Genomic DNA, 23,755 nt, shown 5'->3' with positions numbered 1-23,755 from the left:
GTGATTAGTTGGACATGGGTCCAGTTGTCCCTCCCACAAGGCTGGGGGAGGGGTGTTTAGAAGTCTACCCACCCTCCCATGTTTTCAAATAGAACCCGCTACAGGAGGTTTTCCCCACATCTGGCCCCATATAGATGGGCCATTAGTCAGAGAAGCCTCTTCTGAAAAAGCAAGCGGAGAAAGATACGCCACGCATGGGTCGCAATTTGTGTATCTTTTTCCAAAAAACAAACGCAGTGGAGACCTAGCCTGCCTGATTGCCTGAAGCTGCAAGAGTTTGGCGGGTTGGCTTACATGAGGGCAGTCTGTTTGGCTCATTCCTACTGCAGGAATCAGCAGGGGTCAGTGTTGCAAACTGGGGACTGGCCAGTGTTCTCTGGGAGCTGAATGCTTGGGCAGAGTGGCAGAGCGTCCCCAGCACTGCTAGCCCAAAGCCTCTGTTTCTATCGGTGGTGCACATGCATACATGCCTCAGTGCACAGAACAAAATGCATTCTGTCCGTGGATGGAAAGCATTAGAGGGAACACTGGGACTAGCTAACGGGACCCAAGCCTGCCAGTCTTGTGCTGCACCCAGAGAAGCAGAGACAGCCTGAGGTTCGACCACACTGGGCATAGAGTGTGTCCATGGAGGAGCAGTGGTGCTCACAGGCCCGGCTGGGTAAGTTGAGGCACGTGCACTTTGCACTAGGCTGAGTAAGACAAATCCCCGTCAACATTTTTGCATTTTTCCGATGGGGTGTTGACATGAGTCAGAGAGTCATGGATTCCAGGGGCAGAAGGAATATTCTGATCATGTGATCTCACCTGTATCCCACAGGCCAGGGAATCACCCCCCAAACCTCCTTGAGCAATTGCTCCCTCTGTTGTGCCCTGGAGGGCGACTGGATGGGAGGGGAGAGCACGGGTCTCATCCATGCTCCTCCCCAGGCTGCCCTCTGAGGCTGCAGACTGGCACCTTTCGAGGACACGCAATGGGCGCCACTGGGCATGCTGCTCCACTGTCTGTCTGGACTGGGCCCGTCGCTCTAGCCTGGCAGTTTTCAGACTGTGGGGCAGGACCCCAAAGTGGGTCACAACCCCGTTTTCATGGGGTCTCTGGGGCTGGGCTTAGACTTGCTGAGATCCAGGGCTGGAGACCAAGCCTGTGTGTGCCCATCCCCCCCCCCCAATCTCCCCCACCCCCCCCCAGAGCTGAAGCTGAAATCTGTGCCCCTTCTCCCAGCCCTAGGGCTGAAGGTGGGGCTCGGGCTGACTCCAGCCCTGATCCAGGGCTGTGTGGGAAGTGCTGTGGCTAGAAGAAAACAGAAAAGGGGGTTGCAAAGAAAAGAGGAGGCCAGCTGCAGGGGTCCCAGACTGAGCCTCCAGTCTAGAGTGAATCCTCCATGGACGTCTTGGATCCTTTGGCATTTCGCTCTCCTGGGGCTCCGGCACCGGCGGGGGGAAGGGCTGCTCATTTCCTGCTGTAACATGTTAATTTCCTTGTTGGGTTCTGCAGGGTGGGGGTGGGGAGCCCCGGGGCACTGCCCAGAGGGGGAATCTCCATAGACCTGAGGCCGTTTGCTGGGGGGCACCCAGCACATGGGTCCCATCTAAGGCTTGTTCGGGCTCAGAGGGGGTAGCCCCACAGTCCCCTGGAGCATTAGTAGCTCTTCCCAAGGCCCTTCCCCCACTCTCGGGCTCTGGTTGGGGGGGTTGGTCTGACGAGCTAGTTCTGCCTCATCACGCCGCTGAGAACCACATGCCTTGGTGGAGAAGGTCAGGACATGAATCCGGGCGGCACACAGAGGCCAGACGATGCCAACAGGAAATGAGGTGCCAATGTTTCACGGGGGGGGGGGGGGTGATTAAACAGAGAAGCCAACTCCCCAGGACAGTGGGGGGGTCTCCTTCCAGAGTCCAACTGGAGCCGTTCGGGGGGGGAGGGGCACCAGGCACACACATCAATGGGCGCAGCCCCGGGGCTGAAATCCGCTGGCTGGGGTTACAGGGCAGCCTGGCTGCTCTCCTGGACCCCTCTGGCCTTACACTGCCTGAGTCCAGCCTGGCCAGGGCAGCAGGTGAGCTCCTTCTGCCAGAGAGCTCCTGGGGGCTGCCTGACCCTGGGGAGCCCCTGGTTTGGGGCTGTTCCTGCTCACAGACCCCTGGTCACGGGCCAGGTGCTGTTTGGGGTTACTGGGGTCTCCAGGGGGCTGGGAGAGTCTTCAAGGGCAGGGATGCTCCTTGCAAAGCTCAGCCCATCTGGATGGATGGAGCCTGGTTCCTCTGGGCCCATCTCTAGCTCCCCCGGCCTGAGAGAGGGGCAGGCGGCCTGGGGGCTCAGCTCCCCCCTTTGAGACCTGGCCTAGGTGAGGGTGTGACGCTGGGTGGGCCACAATCCCTGTACAGGGGAGAGGGCATCTCCTCCTCTGGACACATCTCCTCCCTTGGCCGGTCACCCCCACGTGCATTCAGTGCTGTTCAGCTTCCTCTTAGCATAGTAGCCTCCGGTGCCCCAGCCCCCCCCCCCCAGTCCCTCCTCCTGTAACCTGGGCAGTGGTCCCCCTAACCCCTCCCACCTCCTCCCCAGCCCTGCCCTCATTCCCAGTCCTGCCTTTCAGGCTCCTTCCATGCCAGGGCCCCTTCCAACCCCCGTGTGACCCAGTCTCCCCCCCACCCGGCCCCTGAGGTATGAACGCCTGGGGGGGGGCACCTGTGCTGTCTGTCAGATGGGGTCCTGTGAGGCTGCTTGAGCCCCTCATCCTGGCTCACTAGAGCCTCTGGGCCAGTTCCCTCTGATGCAGCCCCGGGCCTCTGCTGGAAATGATGTTTGGGTGCCCCCACCCAGGCCCCATCCCCTGGGGTGCTCATCCACAGAGGGCACCCCCCAGAAACCTCCTGGATACCAGCTCTCATGAGGCCCTGCATGCCTCCCCCCCTCCACCCACTCAGAGCCGCAGGCGGGGTCGGCGCGAGGGACAGCCGGGAACAAAGTGCAGAGGAAGCTTTAATCTCCCCGGCAAACCCCCACTCAGCAGGGAAAGCCCCACCCCAGGGCTCTGTGTGGGGCAGGGTGGGCGGCGCAGCTGTCAAGGCTTTTCTCCACTCTGGCATGACAAATTCAGGAGTGGAGGCCCATGAAAGCACCACAAGGCCTGATCTCTACAGGCTTTGGTACAAAACTTCTCCCCAAAATCCTAATACCCGGACTTTGGGGAATATCCTCTGCCACCACCCAGGTATTAGTATTTCCACAAAAAAATCAGGGAAGAGATCACTTGGGGTATCTTATCCCTAAGGTAAAACTAGGACACCAAAATCAACCAATGCCAGGTTAATTAGAAAAAGGAAACAAACTTTTATTGTCAAAACAAAACTACAGTTGCAAGCATAGAGGAGGTGGCTAGATGGAAAAGAGCCACCAATTTATATACTCAGAGAAAATTCCCTGGGTTAGAAAGCTTCATGACAAGAGAGAGATAAACACTTTTAAGAAAGACAAAAACATTTCTAACAGCACAGACCTCAGTTCCAAATCTCCAAACCAGAACACAATAAAACTGACGAGCTAACTAAACTTTGCCGTACTTCCACATTGCGAGAAGACTTTTCTTGGAGAGAGAGGGGCCTCCCATCTCCCTGTTACTTGGAAGAAAACTGCTCTGACTCAGACAAAGGAGGGAAAAGTTAAAAATTCCTTTGTCCCAGTTAGCAATGCAGGTAGGGATTTCTATTGGCTGACCAGATATCTGGCTAGGGAGAGGAGGCATAGTTAACTCCTTAGTCCCCAGGTGCTAGTTAGTTCTCTGGGTTATGACAGAAGCACCCGGGCGATCAGCATGCAGAATGAACACCCAGAGCCCAACAGCGGGTTGTGGCGCTTGGGTGAGCGTCATTCCCAGGATTGGTCGGAACGTTTCCTCAGGCACCTCAGCGCGGGTCCGGCCCGGCTCAGGACAAGATGCATTCTTGCTTCGCATACTGGAGAAGAAAGCAGATGCTGTCAGTCCCCTCGGCTCCCCCGACATGGCAGGCGTGGCCAGACCTGACTCGGAGGGTGGGGGGGCAGCGAGAGGCCAGCCAGGCACAGCTCAGGAGGAGGGTTTAGTCTCCCAGAGGGTGCTGTGGGGCCTGTGGTGCTGACAGATCTTTCCGTGGGCGCCCCTGGCAAGGCCCCGTGGAGGCTCCACTCAGACCCGCCCGCTGCATCTCTCTGGTGAGGGGGCGACTCTGTGAGGATACCTGGAGTGGCAGGAGCCCAGCGCGAAGGCTGCGTCACAGGGTGGGCTCAGCTCAGACACCCATGGACCCCTCCCCCGGCCTCCCCCAGAGAAACGCCGACCTCGTCACACAAGCTGCCCTAGTGGGACGTCTCAGCCCGTCTGGGCCAGGAGAAGCCTCGTGTCCTGTCTCCCAGCAGCCACAAGTCCCCCGGCGGCGAAGGGGGGAGGGACGCTCGGCACGTCAGACCCAGGCTGCGCTGCACAGCCAAGGGTTGGACGTGGCCCAGAGGCCATGTTGCCCCATGTGGCCACTGGTCACAGGAAAGCCACCGGCCTGCCCCTTGCGCTGAGCGGGGCTCGGAGCACCCACGATTCCTGCGCTTGCTAGATCATAGGAACAGTCCCGTGTCCTGTCTGCCCACAGTGGCCAATGCCAGGTGCCCCAGAGGGAGGGAGCAGAACAGGCAACCATCGTGTGATTGATGATAGGGACAGTAGATATGGGCACCATCCTGCCCACCCTGGCCAGTCGCCATCCAGGGGCCGGTCTCTGGGAACTCAGCGAATTCTTTTTTCCGATCCCCGTATCAATTTGGCCTCACACCATCCCCTGGCGCGGGATCCCAGAGTGACTGCGGGTCCCTCTGGGTTGTTCTAAACCCTCGGCCCGTCCGTTCCGTGTGGGGGCTCCTAGTTCTTGTGTGCGTGGGGAGGAGCAAACGACTCGTCCTCAGTCACTTTCCCCTCCCCCGCCAGGGTTTTACAGCCCCTGCTCACACCCCCCTTCGGCATCTCGTTAGCAAGTCCAAACATCCCAGTCAGATTCATCCCTCCTCCCGCAGAACCCGATCCCTCCCCCAATCATTTGGGTCCTTTTCTGAGACGTTCCCAAGCCCAGGACCCCTCTGCTCTGTTAGACCCCTCTGCTCCGGCAGCCTCAGGGCCTGACTAGTCCCAAACAAGGGGATTTTCCGGACCAGGGTAGTCTCTGCCCCTCCCCACCGCCCCTCGCTAGGGCTTCAGCCCACCCTGCTGCTGCCAGGCCGGAGCTGCACTGCTGCTGCTGACTCCCTGCTACTACCCAGCTTCTTGGGCCAGATCCCCCTGCTGCACCGCCTACCCACTCCCCCACCGACTGCTGGTGGAGTTGCCAGCCCCCCTCTGCACTCCTACCCTGTGGCCAGACCTCCCTGTGCTGGGCTCTGTGGTCCTGCTGGAGCATGGATGTTGCTGGACCAGAGACCCCAGGTTCAAGGAGGTCCAACCGGTGCCCTTCTCTGGAGATGGGATCCTTCCTGCAGATTGGGTTCCCCAACTGTGGGCCTGCCACGGATTTATACAGAGGCAGTAAGAACCTCCCTGTGCTTTATCTCGCCAGCTCTGGAGGATTCCAGCAGCCTGGTCGCTGTTCGGCTGCCGCTGCCCGTCGAGTGGATGTTTGCAGAGAACTCTCCACAGGGACCCCCCGGTCCCTCTCTTGAGCAGTGACAGCCACACGGGACCTCCCCAGTCTGTGTGTGCAGACGCTGTTCTGTGCTCCAGCCGGCATTGCTCTGCACTGCTCAGAGGGATTTCAGCTGCCGTTTGATATCACTTTGTAGCTCTTAGCAACATGCTAAAGGCTGTGTCTAGACTGCCTCGTGAAATGAGGTATACAGGATCTTTCGAAAAAGGTTTTCTTTTTCAAAAGATCAGCCGCTAGACTGCCGCTTTTTTTGGCAAAGCTCCGCATCAAAAAAAAATTGGCAGCCATGTTTATGCTAATGAGGCATGTGATATTTAAATCCCCGCTTCATTAGAAATTTCGACGTGCCTGATCTGCATCCCTCTTTAGATGTAATTATTTCAAGTAGCTTTGAATCATCTGCAAATGTTACCACCTCCTTATTTCCCCCTTTCTCCCAGGCATTTATGACTGTGTTGAAGAGGACCAGTCCCAGTGCAGTTGTCTCTGGTTGCCTGTTTCCATTCTGAGAACTGACCATCTACTCCTTCCCTTTGTTTCTGGTCTTTTAACCGGTTACCATCCATGTGCGGAGCTTCCCTCTTATCCCACAGCTGGTTTCTTTGCTGAAGTGCCTTCAGGGAGGGACCTTGGCGATGATTTTCCATAAATCTGAGTACACGCCATGCACTTGAACGCGCTTTGCCACGTGCACCCTGACCCCTGAGAGAACTCTAGGAGACTGGGGAGGCAGGTTTCATGGGGTGTTTAGAAATTTAGCTGTAGGTTGTGTGAAGGCTTTTGCCCCGGGACCATTAACCCACTTTTTCATGACGGGATTTCACACAGTGGGCCTTAAATGTCAGCTCAGCCATCCCAGAATCCCTCCCTGCAGCGACTTTCTCCCGTATCGCCCCTCCCGCCGCCTGCTGAGGACGGTGGCTCTCCCGGTGCCTGTGCTCTGGGCGGCTCCGTGTGTGTTGGTCGGAGCAGGGGACGACTCGGCATGAACATTAGATGCTCTCGTGGGACTGGCCGTGGGACTCTCCCCCAGAGATTCGGTCACATGGTAACGCTGGGGGCTGGGCTGCAGGTGATGTTACCACTGGGACAGGCACTTGGGGCAGCTTCTCCTACCTTCAGCCTCTGCATCTTGAGCTGATCATGATGTTTCCTTACCTTATCCCTCTTGTTTTCTTCTCTCTCCCACTGGTGCCGAAGAACATTTTCTTCTTTCTCCCACTTCAACTGCTCTTCCGCTCTCTTTTGGTTCTGGAATAATGCAATGAGAGTTAACGAGGCGCCTCCTGAGTGCCCTGGGGATGAGAGGCGCTGGCGGGAATGCGCACAGCAGGTGACTGGGCCGTGGCAGAAGAAAGGCCCCTGCAGTGCACTCGGGAGGGGGGCTGCTCAAGAGAAAAGTGTCTTGCCCTGGATGTCCAGGTGGGGAATCTGGAGGGAAATGTCCTTCCTGGTTGAGCACTTGCATTGGTCTAAGGGAACTCTCGCTCCTGGGAGGAGAAAGGCCTTTGAGGGAACGTTGCCATGGCTACATGATGCCAGAGGAGCACTCGTGGCCTGGGCTAGGCCGTCTTGCACCCACCTGTTTCTCCACGGCCGTGAGGGGACTATAAGAACTTGTAGCATCCAGGCCTCAGAGAAGAGCATGAACCTCTCGCAGGCCTGAGCTCTTTCTGGGCTGAACAAAGCCCTCCACCAGCACCGCAGGCCGGAATGGCGTGTGGAGACACGGGGAAACGTTTTCTCTGTGAGGAGGGGGAGCAGCCATCACGGCCACCAGCTGACAGACCCGTCTAGCCCAGGTGCTGGCTACTCACAGGGTCACTTTCCTGAGGGAGGGGTCAGAAGACGTTGCCTGGGCTCTGAGGGTGCTGGGTGAGATCAGAGAACAAGCTGGAGACCCCAGGCGAGGGGGGGGGGGGTGCGAGTGGAGGAGGGAGCCTGCGAGGAGGCGTGGAGGGGGGGGGGTGTGAACATGGAGGCGCCATCCACTGGGGCAGGCGCTGAAAGTTGAACCCAAACGGCGCTAAGAGCTGAGCCCAGAGCCTCGATATCAAACAGGGGGTGCGGGCGGCAGGGAGGGGCCCTGCAGGGAGGGGGCGCATCGGCTCAGTGAGCCGGGAGGGGAAGTGTTTCCATTTCTCCCTGGGGCAGGCTCCCTGCGTGGGGTAAGGATGCGTCACACAGAGGTGCAGGCAGCCCAGCCTCCCTGCCAGTTCCAGCCACAAGCCAAACAGTGAGATGAGCAGGGCCAGGGCAGGGCTGGCAGGGGTGGCCAGGTGCTGTGTGAGGAGCCCTGCAGCCTGGGCGGGGCAGGTTGTGGGCGCAGTGGGGAGGGGCTCTGTGAGCGGGTGGGCTCTGGGAGGGGCACCCTCCTCGGGGTCAGTGGGCAGCCGCTCCGACCCGCTACCCTGTTTACTCGCTTTGGGGAGTCAGAAGCAGGTTTGGTCTGAGCCCAGGCCCTTGCTCGGGGCAGGCGGCAGCCGATAGCTCAGAGCCCCACGCCTGTGGGGCGGCCAAACACGCTGTCTAAAGCCCCCAGACCCTTGCTCAGGGCAAGGCAGCAAAATAAACAGTTTGGATGCCCAGGCCCTTGGTTCCGGGTGGAGCGGTGACGTGAACAATCAAGGCCCGGCCATGGTTCCGGGCGGAGCGGCGAGCAAGGAGTCTAGGGTATGTCTACACTACCCTCCTAATTCGAACTAGGAGGGTAATGTAGGCATACCGCACTTGCAAATGAAGCCCGGGATTTGAATTTCCCGGGCTTCATTTGCATAAACCGGGCGCCGCCATTTTTAAATCCCGGCTCGTTCGAACCCCATGCCGCGCGGCTACACGCGGCACGGAGTAGCTAGTTCGGATTAGGCTTCTAATCCGAACTAGCTGTACTCCTCGTGGAATGAGGAGTACAGCTAGTTTGGATTAGGAAGCCTAATCCGAACTAGCTACTCCGTGCCGCGTGTAGCCGCGCGGCATGGGGTTCGAACTAGCCGGCATTTAAAAATGGCGGCGCCCGGCTTATGCAAATGAAGCCCGGGAAATTCAAATCCCGGGCTTCATTTGCAAGTGCGGTATACCTACATTACCCCGCTAGTTTGAACTAGCGGGGTAGTGTAGACATACCCCTAGAGAGGTGAACCCAGCCGGATCCCCTTGCTCAGGCGGGGTCCAGTAGGTGCAGGCTGTGAGTCTGCAACAGCCAAGGGGGGAGACTGCCACCAAGAGTGGGGTGGAAGGGGGGACGCAGGCCCACCCCCTCCTCTGCATCCCCTTCCCCCCAGTCGCAACTCCCTCCCCTCACATCCCTGCTCCTCCCTCTGGCACCCTCCTTTTCTGCTCCAGCCTTGCAGGGAGGAACAGTCGCTAGCTTCCCCTTCCTCAGTTTCCCAGCCGTGCCCTTCCTCCACTAGCGCCCTCCCTCCTTACAAACAACTTAGTGGGAGGGAGTGCTTGCTTCCCTTCCCCCCATCACAACCCCTCTCACTCCCACCCACCCTCTCCCCTTGCACCCCTGCCCCTTTCTCTTGCACCCTCCTCCTCCACCTTCAGAAGGACTGGCTGCCGCTTCTTTCCCTCTGTCGCTCCCCTTCCCCCGAGTTTGGGGGAAAAAACGGGCAAAGGCCTGGCCTGAAAGGCCAAAGCTCACACGGCCGAGGCTGCCCTGCCCACTGTGGCCCCAACACCTGTCGCAGCCCCTCCTTCCCCTGCCATTCCTCCCAATAGCTCTGGGAGCGATCCACCTGCCACCCTCCCGCATCCCTCCACATCTTCAGCCCCGACTGCCACCTCCAGCTCCATCCGGGGGGGCTGGGGCCCCTTTCCTACCCTGACCAGGAAGTACGGCCTCTGCTGCCTGCTGGTCCCTGCCTCACCCCACATTGAAACATACATGCGGCTGCTGGTGAGGGCTGGGGGGTCCTTGGCCATGGTGGCAGCCTCCGAAATGTTGGCGAGGGTGGTACATGTGCCCCTCAAACCACTGGAAGACCTGGGCGTATGGGTGGTCCTCACTTTTGTCCCACCCTTCCACCCCAATGCCGCCCTGCTGCCTCCCCTCTCCACCCTGGGGAGACCAATCTCAACCATCAGCCCTCTCCCGTTGGGCTGTAAGGACCCCACCCTCCGTCACATGCTGTCCAGCTGCAGATGCTGCTGGTGGCACGTGATGGGGGTAGCGCTTGAAGGGTCCTTCCTGGTGCCCTACCAGGGGGCCCTTTATGGGGTCCACTACTCATCGGGGGAGACCCGGTGCTTCCTCTGCCGGGCAATGGGGCATGTCCAGAGGGACTGCTCCCCGCTGTTCCTCCCTTGCCTCCCCGACCCCCCCTCCCCGAAAACATCTGCCCCTCCTAGCCCTGCCCCTGACAACCAGCTCTCCACCTCCACCTCCACCACCACCTCCACCTCGGACGTCTGGATGCTCGACGGGGAGAAACACAGAGCCCACGGCCTGTGGGCTCAATCTCCCCCCTCCAATGAGGTGGGTGGGAAGGCCCCCCTCCGCAAAATACCGAGGGAGGCCACTGCCGCCAACAACCCCCTGACAAGCAGCATGGGGGGACGGCACCATCCCCCCCCCCGTGAAGCCCATCCCTGAGGAGGCCCCTTGCCCCTGTACCATCCGTGCCCCCCGCTGTCACCACCGAGACAATTGTTGCCTCGGCGACCAGCGGGGCGGACTCTGGGGCCGTGGGGATGGATTTCTGCTCCATCTTTGAGGAGATGGAGGCCTTGGGTCTGACCCCGCTTGCTCAGGGGGAGGACGACCCTCTGCCAACGGGCCTCGGTCTGGGCAGTGACTCAGTTGTGCCGCCCCCTCCTCCTCCCTCCCCCATGTCCCAGGCGGCTGCCTCTGTCCTCACCCTCGGGGCACCCCTAGTGCTGCCCGTCAACCTGGCCAGCTCAGGCTCCGTGTCTGAAGCTGCCCAGCCTCAGGGTCCTGGGCTTGTGGGCTCCCCTTCCTCCACCTTTGAGGCAGAGCAGTCACCTTCTCTCCCTGTTGGGGGCTGAGTTATCACCATCACTCTAACCGACAATGTGGCTTCAGACAGACACTCTACCCAGCCATCTGAGCCCGGGGTCAGCACGGGCCCCTCCCCACCTCCATTACCCCAACCCCCTTCGGGAGGTGCCACAGCCCAGTGGCCAAGGCCTGGGGGACTGTCGCCATGACCCCATTCTACCTTCCCCTGCCTCCCCCTCTCCCTTGTTCATGCCCTGGTCTCCCCCCTTCTTTTTCCCTAAACAGACTTTTTTTCCACGGTGATTTTTTTTTGGAGGATGGGGAAGGTGTTTGGTATTTTTCCTTAAATCATCTGGCAACCCTAATACTGGCCCAGCATGAGCAGCCCGGCTGCCATGGCAGCACAGCCTGGCAGGAAGTTAGATCCTGTCTCTGCCCGGCTGGGGGCTCAGTGACCAGCCCGTGACTGGTCCCAACAAGGCCCGAGCAACCGGCCCCGCTCTGCTGATTCTGCGTGGAGGGGCCCAGACGCGGCAGTGAGGGGCGCCGGGTGACACTGATTAGACAGATGGGAAGGAAGGAGGATTCCTCCTCCCTGCTCACCTCCTAAAGGCTGCTCTCCACAGCCCTCAGGAGCCAACACGGGCAGGGGCTGGATAAACACACAATTCCCCCGCCCCCAACCCGCCTCCCAGTGCATGTGGGACAGGCCCTCATCCGACCTGCCCGTCTCCAATCGGCCAGCAGAATGGGAAACCGAGGCCCAGCCCCACCCCTGAGAGACCCAGCCCTGGCGCAGGCAGCACTGAGCTGAGGGGGGAATTAAATAAAGGAGAAAGCAACAGAGCAGCTGCAGCATTTGAAGGCAGATCTCCCCTGGCCGGGGGGTTAATGCAGCGTGTCGACTCCCTGCTTTCCCCACACTGGCCCTGGGGGAAATGCTCTGTGCATCGCCCCTCCAGCCCTTTTGGGACTCACCAATTCCTGCTGCTGCTTCTCCTTCCGCTCCTTTGCCTCCTTCCTCAGCTGCTCCATCTCCTCTTTCAGCAGCTTGGCTTTCTCTTTGAATCCCTGTTCCAACAGCTTCTCCTGCTCCCTCAGTTTGCTCTGCAGAGCTGCCTCCATCTCCTGCTTCAGCTTTTCAGCATCCTCCTTCATCTTGGCTTCCACCTGGTTAATGTTCTCCTGGTGGCTGCGTTTTAGGTCCCTCCTCTGCTGCTCCAGCTGCTGCCTCCTCTCCTCCTCTGCCTTGCGCTTCTGCTCCAGCTGCTCCAACCTCGCCTGGTCAGCTGTGGAAATGGGAAATGCAAAGAACCCGGCATCAGCCCCCTGCTGTGCAGTCTGCATGGGGCAGAGAGCGCCCAGCCCGGCAGACAGGGGCTGGGGCTGATTCTAACCTGGCAGCTCCCTCTCCACAGGAGGCGCCGGTCAGTTTCCATGGCGATACAATGGCCACCCCTGCTCCACAGGTCGGGCTGCAGGTGGGTTCCCACAGACCGGACTGGGCCCCACTTTGGGCCCCAGAGAACGCCGGGTCAGGCTGAGGGGTCAGGTTACACTTGGCCAAGCACCGACTTGTCCTGCAAGCGGGAAGTGACCCGGCCAGAGCAGGAGAGCTGGGACCTTCCTGCCAGTCACGCCCCCAGCCCAGACACCCCGCGTGTCCCCGCAGGGAGAGAGATGGGCGGGAAGTTCCCGTCTGTCTCCCACCTGCAGCAGCGGGTCACTGGGGGAGGGTCATGGAGCTCCCTGCTGGGGCCGGGGGGCAAACCAAACCCACCTTCCACACTGACTGGGGCAGCCCTACCCAGACCCCACCCCCGCTGGACAGACGGGCAGAGCCCAAAGAGGGTGACACGGGCTGGAAAGGGTTAAGCACCTGGCAGCTTCATTGCCCCAATCCAGCCTGTAAAGGCAAAGGAGAGCCGTGTGTGAATGGGAGTTAGGGCCCTTCCCTACAAACAGCCAACACAGGCCTGGCCAGTGGACGAGAGCTCTGACAGTGACCTGCAGCCTGAGAGACCTGGGGCAGCACCAATCGGACGTGCTCATGTCTCTCTGGCCAGGAGAGTTTGGTTACACGGTTCTCCCTGCATCTAAAGTGTCTGCCAAGATCTCAGGCTATGTCTATACTGTCTCTGTGGTACCGGCGGAATCTCCGAAAAATTCCACCGTGTCCAAAGAACGGGTTTGCTCTTCCACTTTTCTTTGTAGAAGTACAAACGTGCTGTTTAGGAAGCCCATCTTACTATCCATTTATCCAACCCACATTCCCTTAACCTGCTGGCAAGAATATTGTGGGAGACCGTATCAAAAGCTTTGCTGAAGTCAAGGTATATCACATCCACTGACTTTCCCACGTCCACAGAGTCAGTTACCTCCTCACAGAAGCTAATCAGATTGGTCAGGGATGACTTGCCCTTTGTGAATCCATGCTGACTGTTCCTAATCACTTTCCTCTCTTCCAAGTGTCTCAAAATGGATTCCTTGAGGATCTCCTCCATGATTGTTCCAGGGACCGAGATAAGACTGACCAGCCTATAGTTCCCTGGATTGTCCTTCTTGCCTTTTTTAAAGATGGGCACTACATTTGCCTTTTTCCAGTCATCCGGGATCTCTCCCGATCTCCACGACTTTTCAAAGATAATGGCCAAAGGCTCCTCCATGACATTTGCCAACTCCCTCAGTACCCTCGGATGCATTAAGTCCGGACCCATAGATTTGTGTACGTTTAGCTTTTCTAAATAGTTCCTAACCTGTTCTTTACCCACCACGGGCTGTCCACCTCCTTCCCCTACTGCGATGTCTAGTGCATTTGTCTGGGAGCTGACCTTATCTGAGAAGACAGAGGCAAAAGAAGCATTGAGTACTTCAGCCTTCCCCACATCATCTCTCACTAGGTTACCTCCCTCATCCAATAGGCGCCCCACACCCTCTCTGATCACCTTCTTCTTGCTAACATGCCTGTAGAAACCTTTCTTGTTATCCTTTACATCCTTTGCCAGTCGCAATTCCAATTGCGCTTTCGCCTTCCGGATAATTCCCCTGCATTCTCGAGTTATACATTTATACCCCTCCTTAGTCATCTGTCCAAGTTTCCACATTTTGTCAGCTCCCTTTTTGTGGTTAAGTTCACCAAGGATTTTCTCGGTAAACCAATCTGGTCTCCTACCATGTTTGCTTCTCTCGCTGTGCATCGGGATGGTTTCTTTCTGTGCCTTCAATAAGGTTTCTTTAAAATACTGCCAGCTGTCCTGGACTCCTTTCCCCTTCATGTTACCATCCCAAGGGATTCTGCCCATCAGGCCTTTGAGGATATGTCTACACGGCTACAAGCGGCACGAACTAGATAGTGCGGACTAGGACGAGGTGTAACAATAGTTCGGAAAAGGAAACTTAGTCTGCACTATCTAGTTCATGCCGTGTGTAGCCGCGGGCACGGAGTCTGCACTAGCGGACATTTAAAAATGGCGGCACCCGGCAATATGCAAATGCAACCGAGCAGCCCCTGTAGCTCCCAAAGCACAACCCGGAAATGGGAGACTTTCAATGGCCACGGTGTTCACTGTAGGGACACCTCTGAGCCCAGGGTGACCATGGATTCCCAGCCATAGCTCTGTTCTACTGAGGGCTTCGGGGTGGGAAGGGGTTGTTTTTGTTGTTGTTATAGAAATGTTTGAAAAACACAAAGAAACCTAATTAAAACTCTTCCCCAGGGACTTACCTGCCTGGTTCTTTTCCGCCTCTGACAGCTTTTTGTTGGACCGGAGAATGGAGGCTGCTTCTGTCTTCTTGCTGTCCATGAACTGCTGCAGCACCTGCTCCGCCTGGGGATGAGGGGGCAGGTCAGTCCCTGCACTCAAGGCTGCGCTGGGCGCAAGGGGCACAAGGTGCTGATCTCTGGGCGGGGGGCACCAGCAGGGGAAGAATTGCCTGACAAGAACTCAGCCACTCGGCAGAGCAAATCATCCCCTCCAGCCAGTCACTTACACCTGCCTGGCTGCCTCCTGCTTAGCCTGGCAGTCTGCAGGGGAGCCCCAGGAGCCCAGCTGGGAGCCAGCCCTGCCTCCTGCAGCTCAGCGCCCCAGCACCGGACAGCTCCTTCCTACCTGAGCGGTGCACCAGGGTGCAGCCCCTCACCCTCACTGCTGGCTTCAAGACGTTTGTCTGGTGCTGAGCTGGGCTAACTGGCCTGTAATTGCCAGGATCCCCCAGGGGCCTTTTCTCCAGACGGCATCACCTGCTCCCCACATGCTCCCCGCTGTGAGCTGGGACAGAGCCTGGGCTAAGGGACCTTCCCCCATCAGTAGCGGTAGCTGGTCCCTTGAGAACTCTGCTCCCCCTCATTCCTATGACCGGTGGGTCAGTCTGGGCTCCTTGCTCCCCCTTCCATCCTGTGAGTAATGGGTGAGTCTGAGCACCTGGTAGCTCTAGCTGTTATTACTAGGACCATCCCGAGAAGTTTGGTGCCCTGTGCAGTCCCCACGGAGGCCCTCTATGGGAAGGGGCAACCCCTCCACATGGGCAGTGGACCTGCTGCAGAGGGGGCTGTGCTTAGGGCCATGGGGAGAGGAGCTCATGGGTCAGGACCAACCTCCTCACTCCCCAGTGGTGGCAGGAAGCAGACTGACCTGGATCCAAGCTGCTCTGTTCCCCCAGCTCACAGCTGCATTGCTCAGGGGGAGGGAGCTGAGGGAAGAAGTTTCAGTGCTGGTGGGAAATGGAGCGAGGCAGCTGGGAGCTGGGGGAGCAGAGCCGGTGCCATCCCACATGCAGCACAAAGCTACCTCAGACACTAAAGAATTTGGGGCAATTTGGTGCCCCATGTGACTGTATTTGGGATGTTGGTCGGGACGGACCTGCTTACTACTATTTAATTCACCACCTTGTTCCCACACCTCCTCTGCTGACCCCTCAGCCTGGGACTCCTCTCAGGTCTCTCACTCCCAAAGAAGGGCTGGGGTGTGGGAAATCCCTCGCGTTCTTTGCAGTGAAGAGCGATGCAAAACATTTATGTCATTCCTCTGCACTGGCCTTGTCTTCCTTGAGTGCCCCTTTAGCAGACCAGTCGTCCAGGGGCACCCCTGACTGTTGGCCGGCTTCCAGCGCCAGAGGGACTTCAGCCAATCTGTAAGCTTCTGTGTCATTAGATAGTTCTGCAAATTCCCCCACATCCTGCCTTCCCCTCCTGTGAGCAATGGGTCACTATGGGCTCCCTGCTCCCCCTCCCCTCCTGTGAGTAATGGGTCAGTCTGGGCTCCCTGCTCCCCCTCCCCTCCTGTGAGCAATGGGTCAGTCTGGGCTCCCTGCTCCCCCTCTCCTCCTGTGAGCAATGGGTCAGTCTGGGCTCCCTGCTCCCCCTCCCCTCCTGTGAGCAATGGGTCAGTCTGGGCTCCCTGCTCCCCCTCCCCTCCTGTGAGCAATGGGTCAGTCTGGGCTCCCTGCTCCCCCTCCCCTCCTCTCCTGTGAGCGATGGGTCAGTCTGTGCTCCCTGCTCCCCCTCCCCTCCTGTGAGCAATGGGTCAGTCTGGGCTCCCTGCTCCCCCTCCCCTGCCCTCCCCTCCTGTGAACAATGGGAGGGTCTGTGGCTGGTTCTTCGCACATGTCCTTGCTCTACAGCATCATCCACCCCCACTGAGCTGAGATGCTTCCTTTTATAGGGAGCCAGCCTTTGAGCATGCTCAGTACAGGCCGGGACTTCCTTCACTCACAGTGTGGTGTTAACCCCTTCCAGTCCAGTGTGGGGCCTGGGTCACAGTCCCCCAGTGTGAATATTCGCGACCTAGGCAGAATGTGACTCAGCGCTCCCAGGCTGGCTTGCAGGGCTACTGCATGTATCACGCCGACCAGTAAAAGTGGTTCAAAGGGGACACTGTGTACAGGGCTGGCCTGAGGCTCTCTGGGGCCCTACACAGCACTACTGAGCTGGTGCCTGTGCCCATTGGCAGCTGGCGAGATGGGATTTTATAACCTGCAGCATCACACCAATGAAATAGTTTTTAAAAGAAATGTAAACTTCAGTCCTGTCGACTGACACAGCAAATCCAGAAAGTGACAGGGACTGGCAGACGCCTCTTGAATGGCCCCGTATCCCAGGAATGGCTCTTTCACAGGAGCTGCTAACTGGTACGTTAACTAGATGCTCTCCGGAGGAAGCAGAGTCACAGAACTGGGATGGGAAGAGGCCAGTGGGTGGACAGTAAGACACAGCGATGCCCCAAATTTAGAATAATAGAATCCCAGGGCTGGAAGACCCCTCAGGAGACATCGAGACCAACCCCCTGCCCAAAGCAGGATCAACCCCAACTCAATCATCCCCATCATTGCTTGGTCAATTCGAGACCTAAAAACCTCTAGGGATGGAGATTCCACCCCCTCCCTAGGGAACCCATCGCAGTGCTCCCTCACATGCCTAGGGAAATAGTTTTTTCTTATATCCAACCTAGACCTCCCCCACTATAACTTGAGCCCATTGCTTCTTGTTCTGTTATCTGTCACTACTGAGAATGGCCTCTCTCCAGCCTCTTTGGAACCTGCCCTGCAGGGAGTTGCAGGCTGCTCTCAAATCCCCCCTCACTCTTCTCTTCTATAGACTAAACAAGCCCAAATCCCTCAGCCCCTCCTCATAGGTCATGTGCTCCAGCCCCCTCATCATTTTGGTCGCCCTCCACTGGACCCTTTGCAATGCATCCACATTCTTTCCTTGTTGAACCTCATCAGATTTCTTTTGGTCCAATCCTCCAATCTGTCCAGGTCACTCTGGACCCTATTCCTGCCCTCCAGCGTATCTACCTCTCCCCCTGGATTAGTGTCATCCGCAAACTTGCTGAGGGTGCAATGCATCCCCGCATACAAATCATTAATAAAGATGTTGAACAAAACTGGACCTAGAAGTGATATGTTGGGCATTCCACTTGAAACCAACCGCAAATGAGACATCTAGCCGTTGATCACTACCCACTGAATCCAACAATCTAGTCAGTTTTCTATCCACCTTCTAGTCCATGTATCCAATCCAGACTTCCTTCACTTGCTGGCAAGAATATTGCGGGAGCCCATATCAAAAGCTTTGCTAAAGTCAAGTTATATCACATCCACCATCTTCCCAATATCCACAAATCCATTTACCCCATCATAGAAGGCAACCAGATTGGTCAGGCATGACTTGCCCTTGGTGAATCTATGTTGACTGTTCCTGATCACTTTATGATGTTCCAAATGCTTGAAAATGGATCCCTTGAGGATTCCCTTCATGATTTTTATGGGGACTGAGGTAAGGCTGACTGGTCTGTAGTTCCCTGGATCATCTTTCTTCCCTTCTTTAAAGATGGGCATGGCAATATATTAATAGTCCTCCCTGGTCATCTGTCCAAGGTTCTGCTTCTTGTCAGCTTCCTTTTTGTGTTCACCAAGGATTTCCCTGTAAACCAAACTGGTTGATTGCCATATTTGCTTTTTTTACTGCACAATTTCCAGGTGCCCTGCCCAACAGAGTATTCTGCATATAGGATGGCTCAGTTTGTGTAGCTGGAACAGGAACCCAGGAACCTCCTTTCCATGGTTATGAATGTACATATCTATTCATTTAGGAGACATTCCAGCGCCACCCGGCTGATGAGCAGAGTGCCCAGAGCTAAGTGTTTATACCGGTGGTGCATATTTGCACGTCTTGGTGCACATAAAAATTTCTTCCATACACGGATAGAAAAAATTCACATCTGGGTGGAAAAGCTTAGAGGGAACCTTGACTGTGACGCTCTTCCCCAGTTAACCCGCCTCCCACGACCTGCCCACAGGATTCGCCATCTTTCCTTGCATTACAATGGGTGGCTGCCTCCTGAGGTGCATGCAAGAAGAAAACATTGGGGGTGAAATAAGCCCTGGATACTGTGCTGCTCTCTCCAAAACCCACTGGCTTTAGCAAAATTTTTAATTCCCCTCCATAAGAACATAAGAACATAAGAACGGCCGTACTGGGTCAGACCAAAGGTCCATCTAGCCCAGTAGCCTGTCTGCTGACAGTGGCCAGCACCAGGTGCCCCAGAGAGGGTGGACCGAAGACAATGATTAAGCGATTTGTCTCCTGCCATCCCTCTCCAGCCTCTGACAAACAGAGGCCAGGGACACCATTTTATCCCCTGGCTAATATCCTTTTATAGACCTAACCTCCATGAAATTATCTAGCTTCTCTTTAAACTCTATTACAGTCCCAGCCTTCACAGCCTCCTGTGGCAAGGAGTTCCACAGGTTGACTACACGCTGTGTGAAGAAGAACTTTCTTTTGTTAGTTTTAAACCTGCTACCCATTAATTTCATTTGGTGTCCTCTAGTTCTTCTATTATGGGAACTAACAAATAACTTTTCTGTATGCACCCTCTCCACACCACTCATGATTTTATAGACCTCTATCATATCCCCCCTCAGTCTCCTCTTTTCTAAACTGAAAAGTCCCAGTCGCTTTAACCTCTCCTCATATGGGACCCGTTCCAAACCCCTAATCATTTTAGTTGCCCTTTTCTGAACCCTTTCCAAGGCCAAAATATCTTTTTTGAGGTGAGGAGACCACATCTGTACATAGTATTCAAGATGTGGGCGTACCATAGTTTTATACAGGGGCAGTAAGATATTCTGGGTCTTATTTTCTATGTCTTTCTTAATAATTCCTAGCATCCTATTTGCCTTTTTGACCGCCGCTGCACTCTGTGTGGAAGTTTTCAGAGAACTATCCACAATAACTTCAAGATTTCTTTTCTGATTTGTCATAGACCCCATCATACTGTACGTATAGTTGGGGTTATTTTTCCCGATGTGCATTACTTTACACTTATCCACATTACATTTCATTTGCCATTTTGTTGCAAAATGCTTCTCCTCCTGCCCTGCAAATTGTAGTGAGGGGAACGGTGGGAACTATTTTACCTCTTGTCATTCAAACGTTCATTAATCTCTGGGGCTATGTCTAGGCTTGGGGGGCGGGGCGAGGTTTGGGATACTGGAGTTATCCTGGAAAAACTCGCCATGTCCAGGCAATGGGTTTGCTCTTCCACTTTTTTGGATGAAAGAGCAGATGCACTCTTTTGGGGAGCCCTGTCAACCTCCTTGTATGAGGAATAAGGGATCCTCCAAAAGGGGAGGCTTTTCTACCAATTTGCGTAGCTTTTTCTGAGAAAAGGCTATAGTGTAGACCAAGCCTAGCTCAGCCTAGTTGCAGTTTGTCCCAGCCCTGCCCAGGAGCTCAACCCACACTGACCACTGGGCCTGCCTTAGTCTGTAACACTGCCTGCTAGGCACTGAGTTACCTCCAGCCCCACAGCAGAGCATCATTTCTCCCCCTGGGCAGTTGTATCCTCCCCTCTTCCAGCCTCCTGTCCCCATAAGTCCTGGCTTTTCACTCACTCCCCTCCACCCCCAAGGAATCCATGATGGGCCCCAGTTATTTGCTAATCATTTATTCCATCACCAAGAATCTAAGTCAAACCCTTTCTGTTATTCACAGCCTCTCCGGCCAAGCCCCTGTGCTCACTCCCTTGCCAGGACATGCTCCAATAGGCCCTGAAACCCTCTACAACAAATACTAGTTGGACAACAACTTCCAATTGAAAGCATTTTCAGTTATTAGCATCCTGAAAGACCCAGGGCAACCAACTACAATAGTGTGGTGGAGCGCAGACAGACCAGCAGCTGGGGGAATGCTTGTCTGTTTCCTGAATAAACTGCCAGAGAATCCTGCCATGTAATCAAGGCAGGCAGCTGAGGCCAATTAAGAGCTTTCCTGGAGCAGCAGGCTAACCAGGCACCTGCAATCATTTAAGGCCTGCTGGGCTACTTTAAAAGGTTTCCCTTCTGGTGAGGGAGAGAGAAGGAGAAGAGCGAAGGACTGAGAGGAGGAAGTGTGTTGCCAGAGCACTGAGAAAGGGAAGAGTGTCTCGGCGGAAGCAGGCATGAGTCACCCAAGAACCCGGGGGAAGGTACTAGGGGAGCATTTGGGGAAGTAACCCAGAGAAAAGGCTGCTAGACTGGGGCTAGAGGAAAAACCCCATCTAGGCCAGTGGTCTCCAGTCTTTGAAAGCACAAGATCACTCTGTGAATGTAAGTGCAATCCAGGATCTTGCTGGGTTTGCCGTAGATCCTGGATTGCACTTACATTCACAGAGTGATCGTGTGCTTTCAAAGACTGGAGACCACTGGCCTAGAAGCATGGGACCCGCAGGGCACGGCCAGAGCTCGGCCACAGTAACTGGAGGAATCCCATCACATACTAGTTCAGTCTCATGTTCATAATGAAAACTTACGGGGTGTGTTACACACAATTCTCAGTTGAAATCTGTGGGAATTGTGTGTGGTAACACTTTTGATACACATTGGTGGCCCAACTAGTGATACCTGGTGATTTCCTCCTCTGTGGAGCTGGCAACAGCCCGGTATCTCAGATGCTGGGAGTGTTCACAGCCAGGCCTGATGGTCTCTCACAGGCCACAGTGTGTGGGCAGATAATGATGCCACAGAGCCCAGCTGTGCCCCGACTAACTCCGCAGCCCCACCCAGCACTCACCATGACTCCTTTGTTGGGTGCCCTCTGGAAACTCTCCAGCACTTGTCTCTGGTCAGTCATATACACCTGGTACCCGCCGGGCTGCATGTAAACCCCCTCGCTGAGCTTCCTCTCCACGTCGGCTGAGAGCTGGGAGAGCAGGGCCCAGCAGGTCTCCTGGGACGCGGTTTGGTTCCTGCCCAGCACAGCGCGGTAATGTTCATTTATCGCCGTCTGGGGAGTGACAGGAAGAGAGCGGTGAGTGTGGGGAGGGGGGCTGCATTTTTGCCCTGCCCAGCGTGCTAGTGCCCGTGTGCTCAGGAGACGTCCCCCCCTCGGCAGTGGAAGCCCAGGGCCCAGCGTCTGACCCGGGGCCGGGCAGTGTGTGGGTGGAGCTGGCCTGGGTGATTTACTGATGTCAGTGGCTTTTAGAAACAGAACGTCCCCGGGGACCTGTCCCTCCCGCCCAACCCTCGCTGGGACTGTCCGTGGGAATTCGGTGCCAACCCGCTGAAACGTTTGAAAATCCCACTGAGCCCTGAGCTGCCGCCGGGCCCCCGACCCTGTGAGCTCTCAGGCCCTTTGGCGCTTGGTGCGACTCAGGCAGAGTTCCAAGAGGGGACGTGTCCCGACCAGCTGGGAGATTCGCTGCTCCGGGCTCAGCAGGGAGCTGCTGCTGTCGCTGAGGGAGACGTGCCCCCCCCCCCCCCCCGCCAGTCAGCTCCGTGTGCAGAGCCCTGAGCCCTCGGCTGGGCGTATTAGGCAGCTGCGGGGCCGCGCTACCGCACAGCTTAGAGGGGACTTGGCTCCTAGGCACAGGGGCTGCCCCGTGGTTCTGTGCAGACACAGCGATGGGCCAAGCAGGCTGCTGGTCCAGGAGGGGGCTACCCAGGTGCCACTGTGACATCCCCAGGAAAGGAGCCCAGGTATGTATAGCAGGGAGACTCCACCTTTTCCTTTCTGAGTCCCCCTCCCCCAGCATGCCCAGCCTGCCTGTGACACCACAACTGGGCCTCGCCGAGGGGTGAAAGGCCAGAGCCTGCGATGGGGTAGCAAGCAGGGCACCTCGCTGGGGCTCCACGCCATGGGGGAGGGGCACAAAGTAAGTTACTTGGGATTCAGCTTCAGCCCCAGGCCCTGTGAGTCTAACACCAGCCTGGCTCTCGGGTCTATTGGGCCACCCCCTGAAACCTGCTTATGGCCCCACAGTGGGCCCCAGCCCCTGGCTGAGAAGCAGCGATGTACAGCACCTGGCACAGGGGGCCCTGGTCTGTGACGGGAACAGCAAAGCAAGAACACAAATACATAACGCAGAACAATTAATAGAACATTGCGGCTAATGAAATACATTGAAAAACAGCAGCCATCTTGGCTAACTTGCAGAGTAACAAAGGTAGCTAGAGGCAAGAGGCAAGAAGGCATCCTGTGAAAAGTGGAAGCCAAATTCTAGTGACAGAAAATCAAAAGGAGCAGAAACTCTGGCAAGTGAAGTAGGAGAAGATAATTGATGATGATGACGGACGATCACGCATTGCCGAGTATGATCACCTTCCATGGGAGTTGTTCACCCTCAGGTGGCTGCTAAGGCTGATCCTGGAACCACAAGTTCTGTTACAGTGAGGACAGATGTTTTCAGGGACAGCAGGAGGCTGCGGGACCAGGACTAAGAAGACCAGCTCCTCTTCCTCCTGAGCCTCTTCTCCTCCTCAGCTTGTCAGAGGGAAAATTCAAAATGCAGGAAATTGCCGCGTAGGACTTGTCTCCATTTTGAGCGATCCTGGGTGAGTGTTTCCCGAGTGCCAGTATCCATGTTGCACTTCTTTAAGTTCTCCTTTTGCAAGTCCTTATAGCGCTTCCGTTGTCCTCCCATGTTGCGGTGTCCTTCTTTCAGCTGAGAAAACATGTCTCGTATTTGGCATGAAAGACAACTTTCCAAGAAGAGAAAATGGCCGACATTCTCCAAGGCCTCTCCATTGATTTTAAAAGATGGGGTGCAAAGTACCTGCTGGGATATTTTAGAGTTAACGGGGTCTTGGGAAGGCTTGCAGAGTTGGCAGGGTTTGGTCTGGCCAGGCCTGTAAAACTTTCCTCGCTAGATAATAAGCCGGTTTTTCACTTTGTGTGTGGCCTGTTTTTTCCCTCCTTGCTGCTTGTAGGAAAGATCAATAAGGCCTGCGTTTCCCTCCTGCCGCACATAGGAAAACAGAGAAGGCCATTTTCTCTCTCCTTGCTGCTGAGGAGATAAAGAGGGGAATTGTTACAGTGAGCTGCTGCTCGGTGAACATTGTTAACAGGGCCTCACTGTATCCCTGGCCTGTTCTCACTTGCGGTGAGAGTCTTATCTTACCTTATTATCAGGGTAGTAGCTTCTTCCTCCTCCCGGTAAGCTGCTGGTTCAGACAGCAGGCTATGCTGATTCAGCTAAAAACCAGTAAATAACAAACAGGGGCAGGTAGAGTTGTATTCATCGCCTGCTTATTAATGTTCATTGCATGGGAGTTCCCCTCACTACATAAGGGTTTAGCAGAAGTAGTGATCGGACGTGTGAATTTACACACTAAAGTGGATATAGGAGTGTAACTGCTGCCAGATCT

At 56.1% G+C, this 23,755-nt stretch overlaps 1 protein-coding gene across 2 annotated transcripts in view; it reads right to left on the bottom strand.

Moving 5' to 3' along the window:
* Positions 1-3,327: 3,327 nt before the first annotated feature.
* LOC142819582 (guanylate-binding protein 1-like) overlaps positions 3,328-23,755 on the bottom strand; it is a 99,284-nt gene continuing 78,856 nt past the window's right edge. For both annotated transcript variants that reach the window (XM_089772584.1, XM_089772585.1), the window contains 5 exons: positions 21,183-21,395; positions 14,355-14,457; positions 11,609-11,919; positions 6,826-6,918; positions 3,328-3,960 (listed from right to left, as the gene is read on the bottom strand). In XM_089772584.1, the coding sequence (XP_089628710.1) occupies positions 3,931-3,960; positions 6,826-6,918; positions 11,609-11,919; positions 14,355-14,457; positions 21,183-21,395 (750 nt within the window). In that variant the 3' untranslated portion in view covers positions 3,328-3,930. The remainder of the gene's footprint in view (positions 3,961-6,825; positions 6,919-11,608; positions 11,920-14,354; positions 14,458-21,182; positions 21,396-23,755) is intronic.

The sequence above is a fragment of the Pelodiscus sinensis genome, chromosome 22 (genome assembly GCF_052426305.1).
Source record: "Pelodiscus sinensis isolate ZL-2025 chromosome 22, ASM5242630v1, whole genome shotgun sequence".
Lineage (NCBI taxonomy): Eukaryota > Metazoa > Chordata > Testudines > Trionychidae > Pelodiscus > Pelodiscus sinensis.
The sequence above is the reverse complement of the archived record's forward strand: the minus strand, read 5'-3'. Positions and strand labels throughout refer to the sequence as shown.